The sequence below is a fragment of the Physella acuta genome, unplaced genomic scaffold (genome assembly GCF_028476545.2).
Source record: "Physella acuta isolate Inbredline_101_S28 unplaced genomic scaffold, ASM2847654v3 ptg000409l, whole genome shotgun sequence".
In the NCBI taxonomy this organism is placed as follows: Eukaryota; Metazoa; Mollusca; class Gastropoda; family Physidae; genus Physella; species Physella acuta.
Window position 1 is genome coordinate 269,673 of NW_026731928.1, and position 22,073 is coordinate 291,745.

Below are 22,073 nucleotides of genomic sequence, written 5' to 3' on the forward strand. Positions count from 1 at the left end.
TAACTGTGTGTGACAGTAAGTGTGACAGTAAGTCTGTGTGTGACAGTAAGTGTGACAGTAAGTGTGACAGTAAGTCTGAGTGTGACAGTAAGTCTGAATGTGACAGTAAGTGTGACAGTAAGTGTGACAGTAAGTCTGAATGTGACAGTAAGTGTGTGTGACAGTAAGTGTGACAGTAAGTCTGTGTGTGACAGTAAGTGTGACAGTAAGTGTGACAGTAAGTGTGACAGTAAGTCTGTGTGTGACAGTAAGTGTGAAAGTAAGTGTGACAGCAAGTGTGACAGTAAGTCTGTGTGTGACAGTAAGTGTGACAGTAAGTGTGACAGTAAGTGTGACAGTAAGTGTGACAGTAAGTGTGACAGTAAGTCTGAATGTGACAGTTTTAGTGTGACGGTAAGTCTAAGTGTGACAGTAAGTCTGAGTGTGACAGTAAGTCTGAGTGTGACAGTAAGTCTGAGTGTGACAGTAAGTCTGAGTGTGACAGTTAGTCTGAGTGTGACAGTTAGTCTGAGTGTGACAGTAAGTGTGACAGTAAGTCTGAGTGTGACAGTTAGTCTGAGTGTGACAGTAAGTCTGAGTGTGACAGTTAGTCTGAGTGTGACAGTAAGTGTGAGTGTGACAGTAAGTCTGAGTGTGACAGTAAGTGTGACAGTAAGTCTGAGTGTGACAGTAAGTCTGAGTGTGACAGTTAGTCTGAGTATGACAGTAAGTCTGAGTGTGACAGTTAGTCTGAGTGTGACAGTAAGTGAGTGTGACAGTAAGTGTGACAGTTAGTCTAAGTGTGACAGTAAGTCTGAGTGTGACAGTAAGTCTGAGTGTGACAATAAGTGTGACAGTAAGTCTGAGTGTGACAGTAAGTCTGAGTGTGACAGTTAGTCTGAGTGTGACAGTAAGTCTGAGTGTGACAGTTAGTCTGAGTGTGACAGTAAGTGAGTGTGACAGTAAGTGTGACAGTTAGTCTAAGTGTGACAGTAAGTCTGAGTGTGACAGTTAGTCTAAGTGTGACAGTAAGTGTGACAGTAAGTCTGAGTGTGACAGTTAGTCTAAGTGTGACAGTAAGTGTGACAGTTAGTCTGAGTTTGACAGTTAGTCTGAGTGTGACAGTAAGTCTGAGTGTGACAGTAAGTGTGACAGTAAGTCTGTGTGTGACAGTTAGTCTAAGTGTGATAGTAAGTGTGACAGTCTGAGTGTGACAGTTAGTCTGAGTGTGACAGCAAGTGTGTGTGACAGTAAGTCTGAATGTGACGGTAAGTCTGAGTGTGACAGTAAGTCCGAGTGTGACAGTAAGTGTGACAGTAAGTCTGAGTGTGACAGTAAGTCTGAATGTGACAGTAAGTCTGAGTGTGACAGTAAGTCTGAGTGTGACAGTAAGTCTAAATGTGACAGTAAGTCTGAGTGTGACAGTAAGTCTGAGTGTGACAGTAAGTCTGAGTGTGACAGTAAGTCTAAATGTGACAGTAAGTGTGAATGTGACAGTACGTGTGACAGTAATTCTGAATGTGACAGTAAGTCTGAATGTGACAGTAAGTGTGACAGTAAGTCTGAATGTGACAGTAAGTCTGAATGTGACAGTAAGTGTGAATGTGACAGTAAGTGTGACAGTAAGTCTGAATATGACAGTAAATCTGAATGTGACAGTAAGTGTGACAGTAAGTCTGAATGTGACAGTAAGTCTGAGTGTGACAGTAAGTCTGAATGTGACATTAAGTGTGACAGTAAGTCTTAATGTGACAGTAAGTCTGAATGTGACAGTAAGTCTGAGTGTGACAGTAAGTCTGAGTGTGACAGTAATTGTGACAGTAAGTCTGAATGTGACAGTAAGTCTGAGTGTGACAGTAAGTCTGAATGTGACATTAAGTGTGACAGTAAGTCTGAGTGTGACAGTAAGTGTGACAGTAAGTCTGAGTGTGACAATAAGTCTGAGTGTGACAGTAAGTCTGAATGTGACATTAAGTGTGACAGTAATTCTAAGTGTGACAGTAAGTCTGAATGTGACAGTAAGTGAGTGTGACAGTTAGTCTGAATGTGACAGTAAGTGTGACAGTAAGTCTAAGTGTGACAGTAAGTGTGAATGTGACAGTAAGTGTGACAGTAAGTCTAAGTGTGACAGTAAGTCCGAATGTGACAGTAAATCTGAATGTGACATTAAGTCCGAATGTGACAGTTAGTGTGAATGTGACAGTTAGTGTGACAGTAAGTCTGAATGTGACAGTAAGTCTGAGTGTGACAGTAAATCTGAATGCGACAGTTTTAGTGTGACAGTAAGTCTAAGTGTGACAGTAAGTCTGAGTGTGACAGTAACTGTGACAGTAAGTCTGAGTGTGACAGTAAGTCTGATTGTGACAGTAAGTGTGTCAGTAAGTGTGAGTGTGACAGTAAGTCTGAGTGTGACAGTAAGTGTGACAGTAAGTCTGAGTGTGACAGTAAGTCTGAGTGTGACAGTAATTGTGAAAGTAAGTCTGAATGTGACAGTAAGTCTGAGTGTGACAGTAAGTCTGAATGTGACATTAAGTGTGACAGTAAGTCTGAGTGTGACAGTAAGTGTGACAGTAAGTCTGAGTGTGACAATAAGTCTGAGTGTGACAGTAAGTCTGAATGTGACATTAAGTGTGACAGTAATTCTAAGTGTGACAGTAAGTCTGAATGTGACAGTAAGTGAGTGTGACAGTTAGTCTGAATGTGACAGTAAGTGTGACAGTAAGTCTAAGTGTGACAGTAAGTGTGAATGTGACAGTAAGTGTGACAGTAAGTCTAAGTGTGACAGTAAGTCCGAATGTGACAGTAAATCTGAATGTGACAGTAAGTCCGAATGTGACAGTTAGTGTGAATGTGACAGTTAGTGTGACAGTAAGTCTGAATGTGACAGTAAGTCTGAGTGTGACAGTAAGTCTGAATGCGACAGTTTTAGTGTGACAGTAAGTCTAAGTGTGACAGTAAGTCTGAGTGTGACAGTAAGTGTGACAGTAAGTCTGAGTGTGACAGTAAGTCTGATTGTGACAGTAAGTGTGTCAGTAAGTGTGAGTGTGACAGTAAGTCTGAGTGTGACAGTAAGTGTGACAGTAAGTCTGAGTGTGACAGTAAGTCTGAGTGTGACAGTAAGTCTGAGTGTGACAGTAAGTGTGACAGTAAGTCTGAGTGTGACAATAAGCCTAAGTGTGACAGTAAGTCTGAATGTGACAGTAAGTGTGACAGTAAGTCTGAATGTGACAGTAAGTCTGAGTGTGACAGTAAGTTTGAATGTGACAGTAAGTCTAAATGTGACAGTAAGTCTGAATGTGACTTTAAGTGTGACAGTAAGTCTGAATGTGACAGTAATTTTGAATTTATTTTGAATAATTTTTGAATTTACTAGAAATATCTTTATTTTAAGTTGTTTGTTTATTATCAATTGCTTTTATTTTTTTCGTGTCTTAGAATCACCATGCTAGAAGATCTACTCTCCACACTTATAATCATATATATATATATATATATATATATATATATATATATATATATATATATATATATATATATATATTAAATAGTACATACTCACATACATATATTACTTGTTACAAAACACTACATTATCGGAGTAAAGCTTTAATATGTTAGTCTTCATTCAAAGTGTAACAATTATAGTATTGAAGGAAATATGTTTAGACGTAAGACTATAGATATATTTAAAGCACTCGTAATAGTAATTGCTATTACTTAAAATTGGATGAAACAGTTATAATTGTTTAACTAAAAGCGTAAAGCTAAAATAATTAACACAATTACTTACACATAACAAAGAGATTGACGCGCTGTCTGTCACAACCTCCCCAGGTTCCACCTGCTCCCAGCTGACCCATCCAACCTACCACCACTGAAAGGTGTCTTTGGTGTCGCCGTAACACCACTGGCTTTTGACATCAGGATGGTGGAGAGAAACAACTGATATTGCCAGGATGATGTCATTGAGATGATGTGAAGTGAAGTTACAAAGAATGTTCCACATTGATGATGTCCACTGGATGATGATTTACTAAGTTGATGTCATCAACATGATGTCACGATGATAAATTTACCAAACAGATGTCACCAAAATGATGTCGTAATGATGACACCGCTCTTATGTTAGCATCAAGATGATTCAACTAATTTGTAGTTACAACCTCTACAATCTGAAATTGTCGTACATGTTAAAAACTTATTCTACGAACAAATATTTATTTATTTCTAATCTTACTTTTATTAATTTATTGACCAGATGTTTTTGTTTTGTTTTGTTAAACATTAACAAGAATGACATGTAAATTACAATAATACTAATGTGTCGATAAAGTAAACAATGCTTTCTGTTATTTACAAATCTACTAGTATTATTAATACTAGTAGATTTGTAAATAACAGAAAGCATTGTTTACTTTATCGACACATTTAAGCGGACGTCAAAGAAATCTAGTTCTGCTTTTAGTTAATAAAATTGTTGTAGACAATGGTGTTAAGTCATTTTAAATATCTCTGTTGTATATATGTGCTTACAATTTTGTTTTCGGTTTACAAAAATATGTATAATTCTGATTGCCTATCTGATTGCCTGTGAATATGTCAATGTATCTGTCTGCCTGACAGTCCGATTGCCTGCAAATCTGTTTTTGTGTCTTTCAGCCTCTATAATTAATTGGTAATTGTCTCATCGTAGCATTGTTGTAGTGTTCGTAGCATATTTCCTCTGTTTACATTGGTCAAGTAGCATTCTAATAACCAGATATATATGTATATATATATATATATGTATACGTGGTCCGAATGGTTTAAGTATTGAACCTTACAGCTTGAGACAACAACCCATCTAGGACAGTAAATTCCAAAATCCAACAGAAGTTATCACACTTAGGCGATAAGATTACCTACTCTAGTTTCCTTTTGTCAGCTCCTGCTACACTGCTGATTGCAAGCTGTACAAGTATCGTCCTGTCCATAGGTTCCATCAGCTGTAAGGAGAGACGGTGGCCTGATACGTTGGCTCTTCTGGCTCGTCTCAACTTACCTCCCAAGGCATTTTGGTTGCATTTCCAATGCGCAATCATCCAATGGTCTATTAGAATGTAGAGCTAGAGTTAAAGAACTACTGTGCACTCTAAACCGCTGTTTTTTTTTGTTTCTAACCTTTTTATATTGGTTGATCTAACATGTGCACATTTTAATTTAAGTGAAAACATTAATTAAGATTAATTAGGTCTTGTAATTATTTAACAATGCTGATTAATTATTTTAATTAAACAGGATCCTGGTTAGTTAACCAAAATCAAAACAATCCCGATTAATAATTACCTCTAGTAGACTATATTTATAGAAAAAAAGTAAAATTCCATTTTCGAACACGACGGTCTGTGGGGAAAGTGAAGTAGAGTTCACGTGTTACTGAGAACTCGACATTCACAATGGTGTAAAAACAAAGAATCTTTTTTATTATAATTGAACTTCTATAAATAAATTTTGTGACAATTTTTGGGCCCACTAAATCGTTCTCGCCCCCCCCCCTCTTGACCTCTCCTCGTCACAGTACACTTTTGAGGTCCAGTCGAACTGTTATAATAAATAATACAATTGTGTGAATGTTTAACGTGCCCGCTATTTGCCTGCCAAACAGTTATTTTTCCGGACTTTTTTCTCCGGGGGGGCACTTGAAATTTTCGGGGGGCGGTAGACTTTCTTCGGGGTAGACTTTCTTCTTCTACATTTCACTTCGTTCGGGGGGGGGGGGCGGTAAAAAAAAGAGATGCCTGGAAGAAACTCTGCTGACAAAGGGGATCAACAATTCACAGAAGTTTTGCCTTTCTGTTTCTCCACAGTTTGTGCACTGGTTTTTAATGTTTGCAGAAGAGCATGAGATACGAATAATCCAAGCACCACTAGAGTATTTGTTTTTTTACAAAGCAAACATCAAGGCAAAATTGCGCGAACATTTTAAATTTAAAAAAAATAATTATGGTCGGCTGTGAGCCCCCTAAACGTCCTGCCCCCCCCCCCCCCCCTCGAATATTGCGGGGTATTCTGCCATCATTTCGATGTTTTAATGATTTTTTTATGTGCGATGTTAATGGGAGCTATCTCCCTCTAATATTGATGAAAATTATTTTCAAGGGACGCAACATATATAACTGTATTCAAAATATCTTGACTAAAAGATGCATTTGGAACAAGACACGCACAATTCATTATTGTATAAAAGCAAAATATAATTTAAGAAACATGTTTTGAAATAAAATATCCAAAACATTTTATTTGCATATTTTAAAAATATGCTTGGACTAAAATTTAAAACCCTAAAACGTGTGAAATCATTTTATTTATATATAACAATATTTCAGGAAGTTAATTTGATCTCTGCTCCTTTTTAACTTCTTTTGTGTGATTGAAGTACCCCTCGAATTACCGAAAATTTCCAGAAATAGAGCGTACCTCGTAAAAAATAAGCAAAGATTCTTTATTACAACAGTCGTAACATAACCATGTGTGGACGAACAGCCTGCACATTGTCGCCTGATGAGATTGTTGCAGCCTGCAGGTTTAAAAGTGCAAATGGTGAACAAAATTGTCCTCAATGGATGGATGCTGCAAATGGACAAAAATACTATCTTTCTTACAACAAGGCACCTACCTCATACACCCCTGTTCTTTTATCAAGCCAACATTTTGACAATTCAGAAATCTCTGCTAAGTCTGAGCGTGTTGTTCTTCCAATGAAATGGGGTCTCACACTATCTTGGCACAAAGGAGACCCTTATAAAATCCCATATGAAACAAATAATTGCAGAGCTGAGGGTATGTTAGAGAAGAGGACATACAGAGTTCCTTTACAAAAAGGTTATCGCTGTGTTATTTTGGCAGATGGCTTTTTTGAATGGAAAACATTAAAAGAGGGGAAACAACCCTACTTTTTCTACTTCATGCAACCAGAAACAGTGCAATTTCCCTTCAAAATTCTACCAGACAATAGTGCCAGTAATTCAAAACGTGAAATAAAAGAAGAAAATGAATCAAAGCCACCAAAACTGCAACCAAAAGTTGAAACAAAGGAAACCGTATCTCTTACTAATTTAAAAGAAGAAAAAGCAGATGAAGATATTAAGACAGAACTAAAAGAAGAAAATGAATCAAAGCCACCAAGACTGCAACCAAAAGTTGAAACAAATGAAACCGTATCTCTGACTAATTTAAAAGAAGAAAAAGCAGATGACGATACAAAGACAGAACTTTCAGATGTCCAACAAGAAAGTGAAAAGTCAGACTATACCAATCTCAGTAGCAAGATTGAAGAGTGGCATGGTCCAAAACTCTTGACAATGGCAGGTGTCTTTGATATTTGGAAGTCTTCAGATGGTTCGCCTCCCTTGTATTCCTACAGCATCACCACTGTGTCCGCCTCATCTGACATGGACTGGTGTCATCACCGCATGCCCGCAATTTTATCTACACCCAAAGAGGTTAATGATTGGCTGGATTTCTCAAATGTTCCTCTCAATAAGGCCTCTGCTCTCATCAAACCACAGAAGTGCCTGAGCCACCACCCAGTCTCAAAGGCTGTAAACAACTCCAGGAACCACACACCTGACTGTCTTAAACCAGTCAAGCCTGAGCCACCACCCAGTCTCAAAGGCTGTCAACAACTCCAGGAACCACACACCTGACTGTCTCAAACCAGTCAAGCCTGAGCCACCACCCAGTATCAAAGGCTCTCAACAACTCCAGGAACCACACACCTGACTGTCTTAAACCAGTCAAGCCTGAGCCACCACCCAGTCTCAAAGGCTCTCAACAACTCCAGGAACCACACACCTGACTGTCTCAAACCAGTCAAGCCTGAGCCACCACCCAGTCTCAAAGGCTCTCAACAACTCCAGGAACCACACACCTGACTGTCTTAAACCAGTCAAGCCTGAGCCACCACCCAGTCTCAAAGGCTGTCAACAACTCCAGGAACCACACACCTGACTGTCTCAAACCAGTCAAGCCTGAGCCACCACCCAGTATCAAAGGCTCTCAACAACTCCAGGAACCACACACCTGACTGTCTTAAACCAGTCAAGCCTGAGCCACCACCCAGTCTCAAAGGCTCTCAACAACTCCAGGAACCACACACCTGACTGTCTCAAACCAGTCAAGCTTGGAGAAACCAAACCAAATCCTTGCAGTAATTTGATGATGAGCTGGTTAAAAACAGGTTCCCCAGCAAAGAAGAGAAAGATCTAATTGTTTGATCATTTTCACTTTCAGATCTGTTACATCAAAAGTTTTTATTAAAACTGAATCCCTTATTCTTTTATAAATTGCATTCCTATTTTGAAGTCATAAGAAGTGATCAAATTTTTTTTACATCACAAAAAGTGTGTAATTTTTATAATTAAAAAATATTAAGATTTATTACAACCTTTTAAAAATTAATAACAAAAGTAATATTGACCAAATGATGTATTACTCTTAGCTTTAAATGTTTCCTATATTTGAAAAAGTATAAGTTACATCAAAATAACAGGTTGTTAACATATTGTAAATAATTTTTGTCAACTGAGCAGTATACCTCATAAATACTTCGCTGTTTTGCATTGTATTCATTTATTTCAACTCCATACTGTGTTCAGAAAAATATGCCTAATCAGGAATTGTTTCAAATGTTTAACTAATTTTGTATTGACCTAAAACTTCTACAAAACTATTGATTTTAAAGATGTGTTCATTGGATTTACCCACTGCCATTTACTTCGATGCTTAAATTACTTAAAATTAATAACCATTCTAGTGTTTTTTGAAGAATACTAAACATTAGAGATATTATTGTTGGATTTTTTTTACTGCTGTTAACTGTTATGGCATTTTAAGCACTAAAATTATGTCTAATTGTTTATTGGACAGATACCTATGTTTTTTAATAATGTTTTTTGAATACCGGTAGTAGATGTATAATAAACTATTATTTTTATATTTTTCACTAAAAATTTATATTAAAATAATTAAATAGAAAAAAAAAAAAAAAAAAAAAGAAGTACCCCAGTTTATTAGAAACCACAACTTATTTGCCTCACTAAAGTGTCTTCAATTGTAGGGGGTTGAGGAGCAGCTCTATCATAGGTACAGGTAGCAAAATGGCTATGAAAAGAATTTCAAAGGAGTTAATGGACTTACATAAAGATCCCCCCACTAACTGCTGAGCAGGACCAGTAGGAGAAGACATATTTCACTGGCAAGCTACTATTATTGGCCCAGAAGACAGTCCTTATGCAGGTGGATGCTTCAATCTGAACACACACTTCCCAACAGATTATCCTTTCAAACCACCTAAAGTGGCATTCTCAACAAAAATTTATCACCCTAACATCAATAGCAATGGTAGCATATGTTTGGACATTTTGCGTGGCCAATGGTCTCCAGCTCTTACTATTTCAAAAGTTCTATTATCCATTTGCTCGCTTTTAACGGATCCAAATCCAGATGATCCTTTAGTTCCAGAGATTGCTCGTATCTACAAAACAGATATTGCCAAATACAATGAAACTGCACGCGGCTATGTGATGTTAGCCCCTCTACCACCAACTGAGTCACTTTTATAATTTAGAATCTAATATATAAAGCTCAATTCTGTATGTAACACATATGTTTGTAGTGGATCTTCGATGGATTTAAGTGTTAGATAGTTAAAGTCCTTATGGTCTAAATTTATGAGTTAAAACATTAATATTGAAAGTTTTGGGAAATAATTTTCATTTATCAAACTGAAAGTAATAATTTTCGGCATGTTCATTAAACACAAGTTTAAAAAAAATATCATCTTTTACAAAAATTTTAATTATGTCTCTATTTAGTCCTATAGAACTTACTTCCCTTTGATAAATTAGGAAAACACAATTACTTCCCTTTATAAAACCATTGTATTAGTGGAAAAGAATTTACTTTTTATTACTTTGTTTTGGTGTTGGGAAAAAAAATATGACATAATTAGCGGGGATTGATCAAGTGCAAATGTTGTAGGTATTTTACGGATAAGCTTGGAGTATTATAATTGTTCATTTGGTTTGGTTTGGCACCTACGTTCGTTTAAGTGAGTGCAAAAGACTATGAATAAGTTGGGGTACTATAGTCGTTTGTTAAGCTGAAACAGGCGATTCTGCCCCGGGCTAGACTGTGAGCACTTTGCGTTTATGTTCGCGTTTGTGTTTTCTTTGTGTTTAGCTAGGGTTTGCGTTAGTGGTTGCGTTTTGATTTGGTTTGTTTTTGTTCGTTCTTTTTTTCGTTTTTCGTTTGTGTTTTTTCTTAGGTTTGTGTTTGTATTTGTTTTTGTGGTTGGTTTTGCGTTTGGATTTGGTTTGTTTTCGTTTGCTTTTTGGTTTGTGTTTTTTTCTTTGGGTTTGTGTTTGTGTTTGTGGTTGTTTTGCGTTTGGATTTGGTTTGTTTTCGTTTGCTTTTTCGTTTGTTTTTTCTTTGTGTTTGTATTGGTGTTTGTGGTTGGGTTTGTTGTTAGGTTTTTGTTTTCGTTTGTATTTGTAATTGTGTTAAGGTTATGTTTGCGTTTTGTTGTTTTGGTTTTGGTTGGTTGTGGTTTGGGTGGGCAGTGCCAGGTTTATGATGATTACTAAACACACAGGTAATGGTCTTTAACAGAAAGTTTTTTCACAGAAGCCAGAGCAGCGCCTGGCCGGGACGGCTAGTCATTTATAAAACAAGACTACATTCTGTCTTTGCGTTAATTTCCGGTTGAAGAAAGGATCGCCCAGTGATGACAAGAAATTGATTCAAAATTTCAGTTTCTTTTTCAGTAAATCATGCTACTTTTATTTTTTTTTAAACACACCTATGTGATAATCTTTTTGTAAAGAAAGTAGAAGGCAGACAGTTTGACTTTTTAAATTCATTTTTCTTCAGTTTGTTCAAAATAATCTTAAAAAAAATTCATTTTTTTTAAACAGGTGTGTTAAGTATTTCAGTTAGAGCTCATCCTGCTTTACATTCTTGAAAAATATAAAATTTAACTGTGCACTAGTTTTTTAAAACACTATCTTTTTTTACTATCAATTTTTACATTTCATTTTTTGTTAATCTTAAAACTCAAGTTTTGGGTTTATTTAATAATTTTAGGCAGTAACTAACTTACCTTTAAACAAAAAGTTTGAGAAATTTTAAAAAAAGTTAGTCTTCAATATTAGCTGTTTGACCATTTATTTGCTATCTTTTTATTTGTGCCTATGATATCAGCCTTAGTTCTAAGTACCTCAATTTTTCTTCTGGTTTACTAGGAAACAGGTTATGACTGTGCAATTTGTTTAAAATGTAGGATTTGTGTACCTAAAACAAATTTTAATGTTCTAGAAACATACATTAGAATTGATTAAATATTTATGCCTTTAACTAGCCACTTAAGACTGCAGGGCTTACTTTACTAGGTAAACAATTTACAACCCCTAAATCATTTAAAAATGTACATTTGCTATTATATAATGAAGGCTTATTTATTTTTTTGAAGCAACCATTAATGCATTGTTTTCTCTATATATATTCTGTCTTTTAGTTAAAGTTTTACTTTTGAACTCACAGTTTGCTATGAAAATATTTTTGATTGTATATTTAGTTTCCATGTTTGGTTGGGTCATCTCTTTGTCTTGTGTATTATATGTTTGTCATGTATAGAATAACAAACATTCATGTTCCATTAACATCTGTGCTGCCTGATGATTTAATTATAGTACAGCTGAAAAGTGTGACCCATCTGATGATACTCTTTATAGTTATGAGTAGCTAAGAGATAGTGCGGTATAATTAAATTTTGTAAAGTAGACTAAAAAGTTCATACTTTTTTAAAAAGTTCATTTCAAATTAGGTTGAGCAAAATGATACTCGTGCCCTGGTTGTATTGTAATTATTTTTATTAAAATAATTTAAATTCCTCTGAGCATTGGCTACATCCCTAATGTATTATTGAGTGTGAAAGAGATGAGCTTTGTGTTGAATTTTGAAATTGGTATACTTGTGAGAAAAATAAACTTTAAAAAACCTAAAAAATAAATAAAAAAATATAGTCTTTTGTGCTGGCATGCAAACCCGAAAGTCTCGGGTTCGAATCCGGGTTCAAGTCAGTAGACCGTCCCTGAGTCCACCCAACTCTAATGGGTACCTAACTCACGTTAGGGAAAGTAAAGTCGGCTGACCATAGTGCTGACAGGTCACAGAATCAAGTGAACTCTACTTCACTTGCCCCATAGACCGTTAGGTTTAAAAGCGAAACTTAACATCAACATCAAATTCCATACATGATTGCGAACATCAAAAAAAAAAAAACGAAAGGTTTAAAAAAAAGATCTAGATTCTAGTCTTTATAATATTGTGTCGTGGAAAATTTTGGAATGATAGATATGTATGAGAATTACAGAGACCCTTCTCCCACGGTCGTTTCTATTTCTGTCCATGGGTGGCTACAATATAAACCTTTGACTTCGCAGCTTAGGATGGAGCACAGTAAACTAAGCAGTCAAAAGAACCCGAGTTTACATACATTTTTTTAGTCTAGTTCTTATGCCATTTTATTTTCTCTATTAAATTTATATATATATATATATATATATATATATATAAATACATGAATTTAAAAAAATAATCTAACAAAAAAAAAATTGTACATGAATTATAATAGTAATTATTACTATTAACGTATTACTTACTGGGGTACAATCTAACATGATATAGATTTAAATAAAGTATAGGGTTTAAACACTAGATATGTTTTTAACATATTTTTATCATGTTCTAATCTCAAGGCCGCCAACATAACAAGTACTTTAAAAACATAAAACCGATATCAAACACTGTACTTTAATGCAATGTAGACTGAAGTATTTTCACAAATCGGATCGTTATGTTTTGTTTAAAGATTTGATGGTTTAACTTTACGAATATACACAGGGAAGGACTGCATATATTTATAGTCAACCAGTTATGAAGCTTCCTTTTACAGGGATGATGTATTGCTCATGTTTCTTGACCTCGGCATATGTAGGTATGGTGTGGTCATATGTAGGTATGGTGAGATAAACCCAGCCGCTTTTGCTTTCCCCAACCTGAGTCAGAGACTCATGGACGTCCTACAGTCCCGAATCCAGACCGAGATCCGAACTCCAGACTTTCTGGTGAGTAGCCGACAGCTCTACCATTTGACCACGCTGTCTCTCAATGTGTAGAATGGGAACCACACTATCCCTTTTCATGCCGATGTCACAGAAGCAGGTGAACTCTACTTCATCTGCCCCATGGACCGCCATGTTTAAAAGAGTAATTATCACACATTAAGCTAATAGATTTAAAACAACATAATCCGATCGACCCCATTTCAATTTGTAGATTGCTACTTACACACACACACACACAAACACAGAGGGAGAGAGAGAGACACACAAACACATACATTCACACAAACAGACAGGCACACACACACAGACACATAGACACACACACACACGTTTGCCTAACCCAGTCTACTTACTGTCGTAGACCGTACCAATTTATTAAGATAAGATTTAAGCCCCCAAGCTGAACTTTTGAATTTTTGATGAAGAGCATAAATCATAACCCTAGAAAATAAGAAATACTTCTTACCAATAGCTTATATAAAAACTTCGGACTTGTTAAGAATAATGTTGGAAAATAAGAGCGCATTCTATTTAATGAGTAAATGTGCCAACGAAACTTTCCTGCTTTAGAAATACATACCTAAAGCGCTTACCACATAGACTCGCCCAAGAGATTACGTGATTCATAGTCTCTGACCTAGTTGTGCCGCAATGTAGGCTAGCTCTGAACTTCTATTCTCATGCAGTTCAAGCTTGTGTTTTACACAAGGAGAAACATAACATGGAGTAAATAGTTCATGTGTTATCACGACAGGAACTTTAACGAAACTAACTAAACATTTGCACACTGTCAAAGAGGGTAAGATTCGACTGTGATGTTATATTGAAGTGTTTATTAAGCCAGTTAAGCATCGAATACTTTTAGAGTTTTGTAAGTTTTGTTTGCCTTTAAAATGTGTTACGGTAGATATAAGTTGAGGTACTTTGTATTTTCTAACGATAAGAATTATTTTGATTTTTTTATCTTCTATAAAACATTCCTTAGGCCAACCCCTTCTGCTATCAATGAACCTATTCATTTCTTCGGGTTTTTATCATATAAAATAAATCTTTCAATACACTAGATTTTACGATACGTTTGTTGTAATTAAAAACAATTTTATCAGGTTTATTCTTTTTAAACACTTAAATACTAAAAATTTAATCGATGATACTGTACAAGGAAATAATGATTATTCAAGGGTCCTATATTAAAACATACATCTTTACGTTACCTATATATCGCTTTTATTGTATTATCGATGAATGTATTAAAGCAATTAATACAGTCAAGGCTAATGCTATCTTAAAATTGTAAGCACACTGAAATAGTCATTGAAAGGTTACACCACTGAAAATTGTGTTTACTATTCTACAGAATCACTATGTTAGAAGATCTACTCTCCACACTACCCACATGGGCGTGGCTTGTGGTTGTCCTCATATCTCTGGTGTGGTGGTACAACCACAAGCCAGCACCACCAAACTACCCGCCTTCTCCTGGTCTGTCCCTGCCTCTGATTGGTCATCTCTATTTGATGAAGAAAGATCCAAGAAAAAACTTCAGACAATGGGCACGGACATTAGGAGGGGCTTTCAGCTTAAAGATGGGGACAGCACCGTTTGTAGTGTTGAACAAATACGAGCTGATCCATGAGGCTTTTGTTAAACAGGGAGATAACTTTTCTAACAGATCATCCATAGATTTCTTCGCCACACAAATGCCAAGGCGTTTGAACGGCGTCTTGCTGTCATCTGGCCCTTTATGGAAAGAAATTAGATCTACGTCGATGACAATTTTAAGAGATTTAGGGATGGGTAAAAATATCCTGGCGGAGAAAATATCCGAGGTGGTTGAAGTTTACCTCCAGGAGTTATCTCACCTGGACGGTAGAGCAACAAATGTCAGGAATTTAACCAACGCTTGCGTTGCTAACGTCATCTGTTCAATTATCTTCGGGAAAATGTTTGAGTTAACTGATCCGTTATTCACAAAACAAATACAACTTTTCCAAGAATTAGCTGCAGCATTCTCATCGATTTCTGTTCTACACTTTTTCCCTGTATTAAAGAATATTCCTGGTGATCCGTTTGGTGCAAAACATTTGTCAAACTTGCTGGAAGATATCAAATTTCACACACAAATGCTCTCGACTAAATGTGTTGATTCACAAAACGTTGAAAATTTTCTCAATTTATTTCTGAATGAAATTAAACGGAATGGAGTTCAAAATTCACGAGTTGACGAAGAAAAACTTGGTGTCGTAGTAGAAGATTTGTTTGCAGCTGGGACTGAGACTACCAGTACAACACTGATGTGGGCCATGCTGTACGCTTTACATTACCCAGAAACACAGGAGAAAATATATCAGGAAATAGTTGACAGTGTTGGAACTAATCGATCACCTACAATTTATGACAAGGCAAAGCTAAATTATTTAAACGCGTTCATCATGGAAGTCCAAAGAGTGACGACGATTGTGCCATATTCCTTAAGCCACGAATGTTCACAAGACACGACCGTTGGCGGTTACACCATCCCTAAAGGGACACAAGTCCTGCCCAACTTGGATTTTGTACACAACGACCAGCAAGTCTGGGGAGACCCGGGGAACTTTAGACCCGAGAGATTTCTTGATGACCACGCTGACGTCATCTCCCGTGAAGAACTGATACCCTTTTCGCTTGGTCGTAGGGTTTGTTTGGGAGAGTCGCTGGCTAAAATGGAGTTGTTTCTCTTTCTGTCTGCTTTGTTTCAAAGGTAGCTCTTCATTTTTTAATATAAAGTTTTTCATTCAATCCAGTTTTTGTTATTGAATCGTTTTATATTTAGCTAGGTGTGAGGGTGGGGGTTTTATGAGGCGTAGCGGAACGAATGAATCCAACGACACACAGTTCAAGTTCAACTATAATTGTTCTTTATTAAAATGATATATATGTTCAAGTTTCTACCTAACTGATCTACACTGTACTATTTACTTCTACTACTGACTGTTCATACCACATGCTACCTACTACTACGCACTCCCGTGACCACTCCTAACACTATCTAACTGTTCTCTAGCTCTGCAAATTACAACCGTCTCTAACCACTACCTAACACCTTCTCTCCTCGCTATCCAATCATGATCTCCTAACTATCTACATTCTCGGCCGTCTCTGCCGCTACCTAACAACTCCTGGCCTATCGCTCTACTGCCCCACGCCTCAGTGGTCAGCTGACCGTCCCACGTGACCGGTCAGCCCTGTGCGCCCATTGGCCTCTCTACCCAACCAACTAGGCCTATAGTCTGTTTCTGCTAACCTATATCTGCTAAACATGTCTGACGTAATCTTGCGTCATCACATATCTCCCTCCCTTTCTGTAGCTGACAAATTATATTTTTCAGCGTCTGCTACTTATCTAATACATCAACAACTATCTATCTTACTACTCTATTCTATCCCTAACATCAATCATATAAATCAAATAAAAAATGGGACAGCACAGTTTACAAAAACATAAAATCTTGTGTCTGTGTTCCTGAGAAAAAAATGTCATTGTTTTCGTTCTTGTGTAGGTATCCTGACGTCTGTAGCGTTATGGGATGTGTGAATCCAATCATATGTAACTCAGTTCTGGCTAGGTTGTCGTGTACTGGCCTTGAGCTAATCTTAGTGGAATGTGTAACTGGTTGAACGGGCTCTGCGAGCAGTGTAAGTGTATGTGTAAGTGTTATGTAATTGCTGGCGTTCCTCTGTGGTGGGTGGGTTGTGGCGAGTTTTGATGTAAATTCCCGTGAGGCGGGTGTATGCATAACTTTCGTTGGTCAATGTGATGACGCAACAAACTCAACGCTGGTTGAGACGTCCACGTAGAGTGGTTAGACGATGAACTGGAGCTGTCTGGTGCGTGGCGAACAATGACGTAACATTCCGACGCTGGGAACTTGGACGATGGGTCTTCTACCCTTTGTATGTGCCGACGTAGGTGTACGTAGCTGGCGGTCTGTTATTCAACCCCAGTGCGGGTGCGAAGCGGTGGCGATGCGTCCGCTGTCTTGACCAGGGCAATTCTCTGTTAAGCAGGGCTGTTCGCTGTCCAGGTAATTCAACGTAATCAGGGCTTCAGGTGGCGGCATTCTTTGAAGTGTCTGCTTCATCTCGTCTCATTCTGAATAAGCGTAGTGGGTCTGAAAATTGTATTACGAGACAATGAGCAATGGCTTTACGTGAACATTTTAGTGCCCGCGCAGACATGTATTCAGACAGAGGTACCTTCCATTTAAAAAACCTCAATCCCAAATTTAAACGTGCTGAACATTTGTCTGGCGGTACATACAGCATACAAATATAACATTACAAAATTAACCAAATAAAAAATCAGTACACTCTAACAACAATCTGTAAAGCCTAATAAACTCAATAGACGTAAACATTACTAGAGCTTAGAAATAGCTTCACAAAAAGAGTAGACATGTAAGTGTATATAAGTAATCGTGCCGTTTCAAATCAACATTTGAATACGTAATCATATAGTGGAGCAGCTCTCACTATCTGACTTCTGACAAAAAACTGGCTGGCTTGACTTAATGACTGACTTCACTTATGACTTCAGTAACTTGACTTATTCAACTTTGGCTTCAGTAACTCGACTGACTTCAATTAAACAACTGATTCCACTTTGACGACTTCAATTACTTCAACTTGACGACTAACTTCACTTTGAAGACTAACTTCACTGCGACAACTAAATCGACTGACTTCATAGACCTCTGACTGGCTTCGACTTCTCTTTAACTTATTAGACTTCACTGACTGACTAAACTTCGACGACTTAAACGTCTTTACTTTGACTTCAAAGACTTTTCCTTGACTTCAACGACTTCAATATGACTTTAAAAGACTTCACTTTGACTTCGACTACTTCAATATGACTTCAAAGACTTCCCTTTGACTTCGACGTCTTTAAATAACGTCTTCACTTTGACTTCGACGGCTTAAACGTCTTTCCTTGACTTCGACGATTTCCCTTCTTCACTATGGCCTCAACGACTTTAATATAACTTCAAAGACTTTTCTTTGACTGCAACATGACTTCAACTACGTCACTAAGAACTCAACTACGACTTCAACAACTTATCGACTGCCTTGACTGGCTTCGAATAACTTCTTTGACTTCACGCCGATTTCTCGGCGACTTAGATTAACAGAAAAAAAAAACTCGACTTGACTTTAGTCCGTTGTTCAAAAACATTCGTGGGGGCGTTCCGGGTCAAATGCTTGGTCATGGGGTTAATGTGCTAAGACCGATGGGGTAGATGGTTACATTGTAGCTGTTCTATGAGTTGTGTGATATCATTTTGTAATCTGGCAATCGTTTGCTGTTGTGTTGTACATACTAACTTGAGAGAATTGTAGCTTTCTATTGCAGGGCATTGTTGACATGGGGTTGGCGCGTGTCTATGTGTGTTGTGTTCTACCTGGAATCTTTTTACACCTCGTATGTTGCCCAGAATCATGTCGTAAGGGCCATGTTTGAATACCACAGCTTCAACTGTTTTGTATGCTGTTGGTGTTTCTATAGTAACAATAGCTGTAGGCCATGTGTGTATCGCACCTCCAAAACTTTGTATTCTTTGTGATCTGCCTGTGTATTGATGCTGTTGTACGAATGTGTTGCGTACTGCAACGGTCGAACAACCTGTATCTCTCATTGCGTACGCTGGTGTGTTGTTAATTCTTGCCTGGAATGTATTGAGTCTATTGTTTTTCGTTTGGGAGGCTATAAATGCTGCATGTGTGTTATATCTGTTGTTCCTAGGTCCGTTGTATGTGTAGTTGGCGTTGTTGGTCCTGTAGTTCGTGTTTTGTGTGCAGTTTCTTTCCATATGACCAACTTGATTGCATCTATAACATCGAGGTTCTCTGTTTGGTGTCTGGTAAAGGTTATTTCTTGGCAGTGGGCGTTGCTCTGGTCTACTTGAGTGTGGGCGATTGTTGTTAGCACTGCGGTTACGGCTTCTGACCCCATCGTTTATGTTGGCTACGTAGACTGGTACTATTTCTGATTCGATTCGTTTGCTAATTGGTTTTGTGGGGTGGGCAGCAATGTATTTTTGGGATAGATCAGTCATTGTTTTCATGTCTCTGGGTTTCCTTTCCTGTAGGAATGCAAATAGATCTGCGTGTACACTGTTTAGTACTTTGTCTACAAGTATGAATTGTAGGAGGTCTTCGTAAGTTTTGTTGATGCCTGATGATTCTATCCATTTGTCTAATGTAAGCTTAATTTCGTTTGAAAAAACTCTGAAGTCTTCCTCTTTGTTTGGCTGTAATTTGTGAAATTTATTTCTGTAGTTTTCTTCTGTTAAATTATAGAATTCCAGGAGTGTTTGCTTGAGTGTTTTGTAGTCTTTTATTTCGTCTTCGGTGAGCGTGTGGCAAGCGTCTAATCCTTTACCTCCTAATTGGGTGAGTAAGTGTGTGCTCATGAGGTGTTCTGGTGTGTTTTCTGCTTTTGCTATAGTTTCAAACCTGCGAATGTATGCGTCTATGCTATCTCTATCATCTTGAAATTTTGGCAGTTTGAAAAGCATGCTCTTATGGGTGTTGGTTTGTTCTTGTTTTACTGGAGCAGGAATAGTGTTGTTTTGGTTGTTTGTTATTGATTCATGCTGTATTCTCAGTTTTTCTAGTTCTATTGCTTTGTCCGATTCTATTTTAAGCCTAGCTGTTTCTGCTTCCAATTTTTTGCTTTCCAAGTCTGCCTCTGCTGATGTTTTTGCCGCTTTTGCTTTTACTCTAGCCTCTCTTTCTAGCCGTTGTTCTAACCTACCATCTACCCATGCGTCTAGCTCTTCGCCCGTTTTGTTCATTGCCATACCCTGTTTATATAATTCTAATTCTGCTTCCATGGTGTATTTGTGTGTAGTGTTGAGGAAGTTAAAAAAAACAACTAAGGCAACAGGGTGTAAGTGTAACGAAGAAACAACAGACAGGAACCCCGCTGGTACAAAATATCCAGCACGAGTCTAAACCCAAACGTTTAAAAAAATTGTTGGAAGGTACTTATCTTTTTTAATATGTAGACTGTTCCCTTGTGTTGGTAATCCAAACTCGTTCCGGTTGAAGAAACCCTCTGTTGTGTTGAGTTAAGAAAGCTGTACACCAGTACACTCCGTCATGAGTAACCAATATACTGTCTTTCCTGTCCTCGACCCGCGCTCCACCAGTTGTGAGGGTGGGGGTTTTATGAGGCGTAGCGGAACGAATGAATCCAACAACACACAGTTCAAGTTCAACTATAATTGTTCTTTATTAAAATGATATATATGTTCAAGTTTCTACCTAACTGATCTACACTGTACTATTTACTTCTACTACTGACTGTTCATACCACATGCTACCTACTACTACGCACTCCCGTGACCACTCCTAACACTATCTAACTGTTCTCTAGCTCTGCAAATTACAACCGTCTCTAACCACTACCTAACACCTTCTCTCCTCGCTATCCAATCATGATCTCCTAACTATCTACATTCTCGGCCGTCTCTGCCGCTACCTAACAACTCCTGGCCTATCGCTCTACTGCCCCACGCCTCAGTGGTCAGCTGACCGTCCCACGTGACCGGTCAGCCCTGTGCGCCCATTGGCCTCTCTACCCAACCAACTAGGCCTATAGTCTGTTTCTGCTAACCTATATCTGCTAAACATGTCTGACGTAATCTTGCGTCATCACACTAGGTTAGTTTATAGTTAAAGATACAATTTGTGTTTCGCAAATCTGCATTGTGAATGGTTGTCTTTACGGTATGAATTTTCCAATTACATTTAATTTTCGAAGTTAAAATAAAACTTATTAAGACGCTAATTTTTAAAATTAGATCTCAGATACATTTAATCTTTCTATTTTTTTTACGGTGATAGTAGACACAAATATTTTTTTTTTGGGTGTAAAAGTATAATATATTCATTGTATACTGTTGTAAAACTCGAATAATGGGTATTTTTATTTAGACAATTTATTGGTGAATCGGTCAGTGAAGTTTTTGTTTTCGTATATTTAAATTTGCGTCACATTCTCCCCAGGTTCCGCCTGCTCCCAGCTGACCCATCCAACCTACCACCACTGAATGGTGTCTTTGGTGTTGCTGTAACACCACTGCCTTTTGACATCAGGATGGTGGAGAGAAACAACTGATGTCACAAATTTGGAGACACCTTCAACCATCTACAACTACCACTACAGTAAAACAAATTTGATACACTTATTCATTGATGTATTCTTTGTCACTTGTAAAAGTTAAATTTGTGTTTTCCGTTTCATAAGGCAACAACAACTACTTAAGATTGTATTTTCGATTCCTTGACAATCTTAAATCAGCGTCCAGATGTCTCAACATTGTTTATGATGTTTTTCCTTTCTTATTTCTATAAACACAAGGTTTTATTAGCATAGTTAAAATGTCATATATGACGATTATGATGTTTCTGTTTCTTGGTGTTGTTGTCTGAAAGCCATGACGTTATGCATTTTCAAATCTCTATAAAAAAATATCTTGTTAAAAACCTAGTTAAAATTAAAATTATTTAAATAAATATAGGGTCGTTATGGGAAATTTCGACTCCTGATATGAGAGTAATATACAAATATTTCACAAGCTTCTGTAATAATTTTAAATAAAAAACACAATGAAATATTTCAGAAGGAAAAACTTTTATCTGACTAAATTAAAACGTCCATGTTTGTCAATAAATAGATCAGTGTCTTCAACACTACATTACACATTTAATAATAATGGGCCATTTTGAAATTAATTAATTGTCTATTTTTTTTAGATCGAACTATACGTCTTGCATAGCATTTTTACAAAATCATACAAGATTGCTGTTGTTGTGTCTTTGTTTTGTCTTATATTTTACAGACATCTGCTTTCATATTGTCACGTGTAATTTGTTTTTTTT

The 22,073-nt window shown here is 37.2% G+C and overlaps 2 protein-coding genes and 1 pseudogene across 2 annotated transcripts; all 3 read left to right on the top strand.

Moving 5' to 3' along the window:
• Positions 1-6,406: 6,406 nt before the first annotated feature.
• Positions 6,407-7,664, top strand: LOC131942499 (abasic site processing protein HMCES-like). The gene has a single exon (XM_059302403.1). It carries the CDS (start codon positions 6,486-6,488, stop codon positions 7,662-7,664), a length of 1,179 nt encoding a protein of 392 aa, XP_059158386.1. The 5' UTR covers positions 6,407-6,485.
• Positions 7,665-9,030: 1,366 nt separating this feature from the next.
• Positions 9,031-9,581, top strand: LOC131942500 (ubiquitin-conjugating enzyme E2-17 kDa-like; annotated as a pseudogene).
• A 4,217-nt stretch (positions 9,582-13,798) lies between these two features.
• Positions 13,799-21,543, top strand: LOC131942488 (cytochrome P450 2U1). Its single transcript, XM_059302391.1, has 3 exons — positions 13,799-13,944; positions 14,503-15,885; positions 21,198-21,543. Exons 2-3 carry the CDS (start codon positions 14,510-14,512, stop codon positions 21,307-21,309), a joined length of 1,488 nt encoding a protein of 495 aa, XP_059158374.1. The 5' UTR covers positions 13,799-13,944; positions 14,503-14,509; the 3' UTR covers positions 21,310-21,543.
• Positions 21,544-22,073: the final 530 nt, after the last annotated feature.